The sequence below is a fragment of the Thamnophis sirtalis genome, unplaced genomic scaffold (genome assembly GCF_051295495.1).
Source record: "Thamnophis sirtalis isolate CommonGarterSnake01/CBP01778 unplaced genomic scaffold, rThaSir2_p1.2 scaffold_4, whole genome shotgun sequence".
Classification (NCBI taxonomy): Eukaryota; Metazoa; Chordata; class Lepidosauria; order Squamata; family Natricidae; genus Thamnophis; species Thamnophis sirtalis.
In genome coordinates this window covers 115,746,959-115,756,583 of record NW_028261384.1, presented here as the reverse complement: position 1 = coordinate 115,756,583, position 9,625 = coordinate 115,746,959, and the positions used below count along the sequence as shown (strand labels likewise).

General features: G+C 46.9%; 1 protein-coding gene across 1 annotated transcript; it reads right to left on the bottom strand.

The window, feature by feature from the left end:
- Positions 1 to 4,766: 4,766 nt before the first annotated feature.
- Positions 4,767 to 9,288, bottom strand: POLR2L (RNA polymerase II, I and III subunit L). Its single transcript, XM_014063485.2, has 3 exons — positions 9,159 to 9,288; positions 7,630 to 7,735; positions 4,767 to 5,032 (listed from the first exon to the last, which is right to left on the bottom strand). The coding sequence occupies exons 2-3, from the start codon at positions 7,722 to 7,724 to the stop codon at positions 4,924 to 4,926; spliced, it is 204 nt and encodes a 67-aa protein (XP_013918960.1). The 5' UTR covers positions 7,725 to 7,735; positions 9,159 to 9,288; the 3' UTR covers positions 4,767 to 4,923.
- Between the last annotated feature and the right edge of the window lie 337 nt (positions 9,289 to 9,625).

The window sequence follows — 9,625 nt, the reverse complement described above, 5'->3', positions numbered from 1 at the left end:
TTTGAGCTTGCCACAGCTACTTTGCTTTCCTTGGAGTCAGTTTTTGAGCAATGTCTAATGTGACAGCTTCCTAAATCAGAGGAGTGGCCCCAGGATCTGTGCATGGTTTTAGAAGTAGAAATGGGACTGGTCTGTCTCAGGAAACTCCGCTGATACAATCGCCTCCAAACCCAGTGGTTAAATGTGAAATGAAAAGGTTCCTGGTGACATCCAAGCATTATCAGCTAACTTTCTCTGATTTTTCAGGAAATTAGGAACCTTGAGTGGTGGCTCACAGCTTTTCAAAGACTATCCATCCACGATTTACATCATTAGATTAGATTAGATTTAATGAATTTATAGGCCGCCCAATCCCGAAGGACTCCGGGCGGCTTACAACAAATACATTTTAAAAATAGAAAAGTTAAAAAGCAGAGAAACATATATTTAAAAAGCCACAACATACACCCAGTCTAATTGGGGCTGGACCTCAGTCATGAGGTCAACAGCCCAGGGCCTGCCGGAATAGCCAGGTCTTAATAGCCTTTCGGAAGGCCATGAGAGTGGGTAGGGTCCAGATCTCTGAGGCCAGTTCATCCCATAGGGTTGGAGCGGCTACAGAGAAGGCCCTCCCCCGGGTGGTCGCCAGCCGACATTGTCTGGCTGATGGCACCCGGAGAAGGCCCACCCTGTGCGATCTTATCGGTCGTTGGGAGGTATGTGGCAGAAGACGGTCTCGCAGATATCCGGGTCCTAGGCCATGTAGGGCTTTAAAGGTAATGACCAGCACCTTGAATTGTGCTTGGAGACCAATAGGAAGCCAGTGCAGCTCGCGGAGGATAGGTGTGATGTGGGTGTACCTTGGTACACCCAATATCACTCGCGCGACTGCATTCTGGACTAGTTGTAGTCTCCGAACACTTTTCAGGGGCAGCATTGCAGTAGTCAAGCCTTGAGGGGTGATAAGGGCATGAGTGACCATGTGAAGTGCCTCTCGATCCAAATAGGGCCGCAACTGGTGCACCAGGCGAACCTGGGTGAAGGCCCCCCTGGTGACAGCCGACAGGTGATGTTCTAATGTCAGCTGCGGACTCCCAAATTGCGGACCCTCTCTGAGGGGAGTAGATTTTCACCCCCCAGGCATAAGGATGGACTAACTGGACTGTCCTTGGGAGGCAACATCCAGAGCCACTCGGTCTTGTCAGGATTGAGTGCGAGTTTGTTTACCCACATCCAGACCCTGACAGCTTCCAGGCACTGGCACATCACTTCCACCGCAACACTGAGTTGGCACAGAGCGGAGAGATTCAACTGGGTATCATCCGCATATTGATGGTATTTGATCCCGTGCCGACGAATTATCTCACCCAGTGGCTTCATGTAGATGTTAAATAGGAGGGGGGACAAGACCGAGCCCTGTGGCACCCCATATTTAAGGGGCCTAGAGGTCGATCTTTGTCCCCCAACCAATACCGACTGCGACCTGTCGGAGAGGTAAGAGGAGAACCACCGTAAAATTGTGCCTCCCACCCCCACCTCTTCTAGCCATCGCAGAAGGATACCATGGTCGATGGTATCAAAGGCCACTGAGAGGTCAAGGAGCACAAGGATAGAGGAGTGTCCTCCATCCCTGGCCCGCCAGAGATCATTGATTAGCACGACCAAAGCGGTTTCAGTGGAGTATCCAGGCCTGAATCCAGACTGAAAGGGATCTAGATAATCTGCTTCATCCAAGGTCCGTCAGAGTTGTAGAGCCACCACCTTCTCAACAACCTTCCCTAAAAAAGGGAGGTTGGAGACCGGACAATAGTTGTTGAGAATAGCTGGGTCCAGAGAAGGCTTCTTAAGGAGGGGTCTTACCACCGCTTCATTCAAGGATTGCGGGAAAGATCCCTCCTGCAAAGACGAGTTAGTAATCCTCTGGAGCCAGCCTCGTGTTACCTCCCCGCTGGTCAAGACCAGCCAGGAGGGGCATGGATCCAGCAAACAGGTGGAGGCACTCATCACTCCCATGGCCTTGTCCACTTCCTCAGGGGTGACAAGCTGGAACTCGTTCCAGAAATCTGAGCAAGACCTTCCCTTGGCACCTCCATTGGTACTGTCCAACTGGAGTCTAGGTCTGTCCGAATCTGACTGATTTTGTCCAACAGAAACTGAACAAACTCCTCAGCCTGTCCCTGTAAGGGTTCCCCCACATCCTCCCCTTTTAGGAGGGAGCGGGTTATCCTAAACTGGGCGGCTGGGTGAAATTCTGCGGACACAATAAGAGCGGAAAAATGTGCACATTTTGCCGCCCGTATCGCCAGTAAATAAGTCCTAATAAAGGCTTTTAGTAGTGTTCGGTCGGATTCGGAGTTGCTAGCCCTCCAACATCGCTCTGGGCGTCTCTTTTGCCGCTTCATCTCCCGGAGTTCCTCAGTAAACCAAGGTGCCCTCCTGGATCCACTGCTGCGGAGAGGCCGCAAAGGGGCAATCCGATCCAGAGCCCCAGTCGCCGTTGCATTCCAGCTGGCGACCAAGGCGTCTGTCGGAGTGTGGGCAAGAGAGTCAGGTATCTCCCCAAGCTCCGTCTGAAATCTCAGTGGGTCCATCAGGTGCCTGGGGCGGAACCATTTAATCAGCTCCACCTCCCTGCGGAGGGGGAGTGGCTTCCAAAAGTCAAGCCTCAGCAGGAGGCTTGACTGGTCATGATCTGACTATGACAAGGGTAAGGTCTCTATCCCCCTTAGTTCAAGATCACGTCTCCACTGCCCCGAGAGAAACACAAGGTCGAGTGTGTGTCCCGCTCTGAGTCGGACCCTGAATTACCTGGGTCAAGTCCATGGTTGTCATGGAAGCCATGAACTCCTGTGCTCTATCAGAGCGTTTGCCCAGTGACGGCAAGTTGAAGTCCCCCAGTACTATTAGTCTGGGGAACTCAACTGCCAACCCGGCTACTGACTCTAGGAGCGCAGGCAGGGCTGTTGAGAGGCAGTTGGGAGGTAGGTACGTCAAAAACAAGCCCACTTGAACCCCCCAAGTCCAACTTCAAGAGCAGAGACTCACACCCCACAGTCTCTGGAGTAGGGATCATTGAATCCTTTTACTGTAAAACCTGGATACCAAGAGTTATATTAAAGGAAACCCTGTTTTCTCAAGATGCTAATATCTCACTGTTGATTTAACAAAAGCAAAGGGAAAAAAAAAGGGTTGATTGGATATAAACTTGGATTTATTTGGATTGCAACAGGGAATCAGCCTAGGGGCTTGCAAATCCTCAACTTGGCAACCAGTCAGTGATTGCTTGAAATTATGACAGACCCCCTCCCACAAAAGATGACCAGTTCCAACGTTCACCCCCTCTGCCTTCCCCAAGCACGTTACTGCATTTTGAGTACTTGATAATTGGCCCACATTTATGGCTGTTTGTGGCACCTCCACAGCAGGTGACTGCGATTTCTGACATTTTGGCAGTGTTTGCTTCTGGTTTCTGGTAAAAAAATGCCCCATAGCAAACAACAATGGGTTTGCCTAACAACCACTGCAAAAATGGGTCTGGTCACATAGTGACCCACTTTAGAATCGTCACAACTGATGAGATTGTACAGGAAGTCCTTGACTTACAATCACCATTGGCTCCACAATTTCTGTTGCCAAGTGAGACATTTAAGTGAGTTTTGCCTCACTTTACAACCTTCCTTGCCAGTTAAATGAATCCGTGCAGTTGTAACACGGTTAAGTGAATCTGATCTCCCTGTTGACTGTTTTGTCAAAAGGTCATAAAAGCTGATCACATGACCCCAGGATATTGCAATTGTCATAAATATGAGTCAGTTACCAAGGGTCTCAATTCTGGTCGCATGACTATGGGGATGCTGCTACGGTGGCAAGTGTGGAAAAAGGCCGCAAGTCACTGCGACCGTTTTCCACACTTGCCACCATAGCAGCATCCCTACAAACACGGGATCAAAATTTGGACACTTGGCAACTGGTTCATATTTATGACGGTTGCAGTGTCCTGGGGTCAGGTAATCACCTTTTGCAACCTTCTGACAAGCAGTCAATGGGGAGATCAGATTCACTTGTGTTATCTGCATGGATTCATTTAACTGGCAAGGAAGGTTGCAAAATAAGGCAAAATTCACTCAAATGTCTCACTTAGCAAGAGAAACTTTGGGCTGAATTGTGGCTGTAAGTCAAGGACCTCCTCTATTTAGTGTCTTTATTACCTCCAGAGCTACATGCTATTTTTTGGGACCCTGCAAGAGGCGTTGCTGATGGTAACAGGGAAGGGGCAGCTCAGCCTTTTCTGTTCTGTCGTTGCATTTGCTTTATTCTTTCACTCTATGAGCAACGAGAGGCGCAAAGAAAAGGGAAGCTTTTGAATGCTCTCCCAAAGGTGGTGCCCACCGTGGGCAAAGCTGACTTAAGAAGTCCCCTTCATGAGTTCTACAACAGGAATTCCCAACTCTTGACCCATGGCTCACTACAAGCCTGTGTGGCTTCTTTGGAACCAGCTCACGTGAGTGGCATGCAAGCTCATGTGTGCATGGTGGGCCGGCACACATGGACATGTGCAGTGTGCGTGCAGCTCAACTTGCGCATGTGTGTGCATGTGCACCAGCCCCGCCACTTGTGCAAGTTGAACTGCATGCATGTGTGAATGCTGGACCGCTGCGCACCTGGACTGATTCCCCTCCCTTCCCCCACTGGGCGGCCAAGCCACAAAGGTTGTGGACCGTCTACAAGATTCTTTCAAAACAGCTCTGAGTGTCGACTTTCTCGCAATGATGAACTCTTGCAACAACTTTACACACACAGTATTTTTTTATTATCCATCACTGAAGTGAACTTTTTCTACTGCTGATGTTAGCCATCTGGTAGGTGGTGTCCATTTTAGCACAAGCTAAGGGATGCACAGGTTTACAGCCCATTTCCATTGAGCACGGTTCAGATTTACTAATGCTACTTCTCCAAGGGCGCATAATTCAGCAGCTTCTCAATCAAATCCACGTGGGATAGAAGCATCCGGCGACAACAGTAGCGCTTCAGACCAAGTGCGTCCAACGCGTCTCTGGGAAAATGAAAGGAGAAATAAGAAATTATGTATCTCGTCTTTGTACAGTGCAATTTTGATGACTCTGTTTTCTTTGTGTAAGGCTGTGTTAAGTGGTTCCACCACAAAACCGCGTTCGACTAAAGCGCGCTCGACGAAACCGCGTAGCTGACGTCATCACAGGGCGACAACAGCGTGGAGACAGAAGCACACTGTAAACGCTAAACCTAAAATTAACCCCTAAATCTAATCCTAAACCTAACCCTTAACCTAACCCTAAACCTAACCCTTAACCTAACTCTAAACCTAATCCTAACCCTTAACCTAACCCTAACCCTAAACCTAACCCTAAACCTAACCCTTACCTTAACTTGAATCGGCTTGCTTTCAAAGCGCTATTTAAAGCGCCCTTCTTTCTCCGCGCTCGCTGTTGTTGCCCTGTTGATGACGTCAGTGACGCGGTTTAATCGGGCACGCTTTAATCGAGCGCGGTTTTGTCGTGCCACGGTGTTAGGTTGCAACCCTGTCACTATTGCTACCCTGCAGCCTGATTTAGGAACAACAGAAGATATGGAATGCCAATGTTTACAAAGGTTTACTTATGGATTACCTTTATATTCAGTTAATGGGTGCGCACTGGCTCTTAAAGGCTTCAACATTTTCATTAGATAAGATTGTGCAGAACTTGAAGCCTTTTGTGCGCGCGCTTGCGTGCACACTACCAAGAGTTATGCATACAGGAAGTCCTCAACTTGTGACTGGTTGCTTAATGACTGTTCAAAGTCATAATAGACCTCCCCAGGGCTACTTATAACCCTGATATAAGCTACCTGACAGCTACCTTCCACTTGTGGTCTCGTGATCACATTTTGGACATCTGGCAATTTGGTATTTGCAGCGTTCTACAGTCACATGATTGCAACATGACGGTTTTTGCTGGAAACCAGTGTTTATTTCTCTTTCCAGCCAAAAAACACCCATTTTAGACCGCGGATTCACTTAATGACTGCCGTGAAAAATATAATAAATGGTCACATGAGCTGCTTCAACAGCAAGACTTATGACCGTAATTCTGGGATCAATTATGGCTGAAAGTCGGGTACTACCATATCCTTATAGCATTTTATATAATGTGCTAGTAATGTTCAAGGCTTAAGATCAAATACAGACCAAACTAGTGGAAACAGGTTCAGTAACCAACCTTACAGCTTACAATAAAGCTAATGAAATGGTGGATCCATTATCAATGGTAAAGGAACCAGCAGTGAAAAATACACCACAGAGAAAGCTGCCATGCTAGATCAGTCATGAAGGCCTTAGAAAAGATATTCAGATGCCGCAAGATATCTACCTAGAAAGTTCATTAGTAGCATAAGCTGTAATATTCCTGTGACACCATAGAAATAAAGCTGGACTTCTATGAAGCATATTAGAAAGAGTATTAATGTTTGGTGCTGGAGAAGGGCTCCTGGAAATAATACTATGGAAATCCAAAGAAACAAATCAATGGTTCCTTAAAAAAATAGTCCTTACTCAAGACACAAATTACCAGATTCAAATTATCCTACTTTGGACACATTAGGTGAAGACTTACTTCTCTGGAGATAGTTCTAATACCGGGAAAGATGGGTGGAAAGAGACAAGGATAACCAGTACAAGTAGTTCTCAACTTACAACCACAATTGAGCCCAAACTTTATGGTATTAAGTGAGATCTTTGTTAGGTTTTGCCCCATGTTAGGACTTTTCTAGCTACTTTTGTAAAGTGAATCACTACAGTTCTTACATTAGTAACACGGTCGTTAAGTGAATCTGGCTTCCCCATTGATTTTGCTTGTTGGAAGGTTACAAAAGGGGATCCCATGACTCCGGGATACTGCAACCGTCATAAATGTGAGTGAGTTGTCAAGCGTCCAAATGTAAATCATGTGAGCATGGGGATGCTCCAATGGTCGTGTGTGAAAAATGGTCATAAGTCACTTTTTTAGTGCTGTTGCGACTTTAAAAGGTCACTAAATGAACTGTTGTAAGTCGAGGACCACCGTAATCAAGTTGAGTTCCATCAACTCAATTAGAAGCTATGAATGCACCTTTGGAAGATCTGAAGGGGCCAGACTTGGGCCAGATCCACCTGGAGAAAAATCTATCAATGTGGTTGCTAAATCAAGGCCAACTTGATAGCATATCATCATTACAGATAGTCCTCAACTTACGATCATAGTGGAGGCCAAAATTTGTGTTGTTAAGTGAGACATTTGTTAAGTGAGTTTTCCCCTCATTTAATGATCTTCCTTGTCACAGTGAATCACTGCAGTTGATAAGTTAGTAATCCGATTGTTAAGTGGATCTGGTTTCTTCATTGATTTTTCTTGTCAGGTCACAAAAGATGATCACACGACCATGGGACACAGCAACGGTCATAAATAGGAACCCATTGCCAAGCGTCTGAATTTTGGTCACATGGTTATGGGGATGTGCAGAATTCATAACTGTGAAAAACGGTCATAAGTCACATTTTTTCCAGTGTCGTAACTTTGGTTACTAAACGAACTATTGTAAGTAGAGGACTACTTACTTGTACATGCCAGCAAATATCAAAACCTTCTCCAAACTCACCCTTCTGTGTATTCGGCCTGCAAGAGGCCCAGGTATGCTTCCCATTTGTTCCCCACAACTTTGCCGCAAGTGAAGCATCGTACAGGGATGATCATGGTGAACCAGCCTGGAAAGAAAGAGGAATCTGTGAGTCAATCAGGTAGTGGCTGATTAAGGCTCACTGGTGTCCTAAGCACTGACAAATCTTGGTGCCCCCTTTATTTGTACATACTGTACAAATCATTTTTTCTTTCTTTCTCAGCTTTGTGGTGCCCCCTTTGGGCCTGGTGCCCTAAGCACCTGCTTAGTCTGCTTAATGGTTAATACACCACTGCAATCAGGCCTGTAATGGGACCCAATTTATTTTCTCCAATCTTTCTCAACCACATGGCCTATCATTAAGAATAGAGATTAAAACAGCGTTGTGCTGCATCAAGATTAGAGGAAGCTCTAAATTTTTTGCTGAGGTTTTTGCTGCCAACCAGATCATCTGGTCATACAGATTTTTGTAGCCCATATCTGGTCAGCTTGCGCCAACATTATTTGCCATTATTTGGCACATCAGGCAGCATATCCAAGTCCTGCACAAGAGATAAAAGTTTCTGTGATCTATGCAGCCCAAGAAGATTCGTTTTCTTTTAAGACAGAATTCCTCAAACTTTCTGGTTTTGCGGATCAGTGGGGGTAGGAATAGGGGTGAGAGGAGATGGTTCTGTAGAAATGGCAGGCAAGGGTGTGTGTGCAGCCTTGCAACAATTTAGTAAACAGTGATTAAATCATTCATATTATGCTTCCACGTCAATGGAAAGTCCTTCTTCCTGTTTCTCTTATTAGATTTTCCCCCTCCTCTATTTTAATCAGAAAGATAAAATATGACTTATCACAAATTACCTTGAGGAGCAGAAAACCTCACCCCTCTTTTTCCTGCTTGTTAAAACCTGCATGCCAGTCTTACAACTCATTCCCATCACAGTATTGTGTCAATTCGCTTTAGAGTAGGGGTATTCAAACCTCAGCAACTTTAAGATTTGTGGACTCCAACTCCCAGAATTCAACTCCTATGAATTCAAGTCACATGCTGGTTGGGGAATTCTGGGAGTTGAAGTCCCTAAGTCTTAAAGGCTGGACACCCCTGCTTTTAGAGGGAAGAAGGGGGAAAAGCTTTACCAGTTTAATTGTTGCCTATAATGGGAGAGAGGTGCCTGACCTACATAATGTTCAATTTTCTTTCTTCTTTTCCTTCCTTCTATTTCTTTCTTTTTCTCTTTCTCTCCCCCTTTCCCTCTCCCTCTCTCCACTCTCTCTTGGACCCTTAAAGGACTCTAGCTTCGAGGTGACGAAAGCTCAGCATGGCTCCCGCCCTGGCCAACTCTCAAGTCCCGCGTCCCCCCCTCCCTTAAGTCGGCCCTTTCTTCCCGGCAGATCCTTTCTCCCTCTTTCCCGGCAGGAACCAGCCGGCCCCGTGCACCGATCGAGCCCTCTCTCTGCCCTTCCGTCGCAGGGTGGAACAACCCTTCCCTTCGCCAACCCGCCCCCGTCTCCGCTCCCACCTTTCTCCGAGCTTTTCTCTAGAGTCGCGGTCCAAATGGTGTGGCGCAGGCAACCGCGCGGTCACTTCCCGAAGAAAAGCTCGCTAGAGGGCGCTGCAGAGCGGCGGAATCTCCGCAACAGGCAAAGCTGCGCGGGGTGGGGGTGGGGGTGGGGGTGGGGAAGCTCCTCCCTTTCCTCCCTTTTGCTCGTCTGAACGATCCATCTCGTTAACCCGGGGCTGTTTTGTTTTTGTTTTGTTCTTGGCAGGCTTATCTTTTCCGTCTTTCGTTCCTAGGAATACAGGTTGTCATCGACTTACAACAGTTCATTCAGTGACTGTTTGACGTTGCAGTGGCTTATGGCCATTTTTCACACTTACGACGCCTGCAGCAAATTCAGACCCCTGGCAACTGTTTATCACCGTTGCAATATCCTGATCAAATTTTTTGACCTTCTGACAAGCAAAGTCAAGCGGGGAAGACAGGCT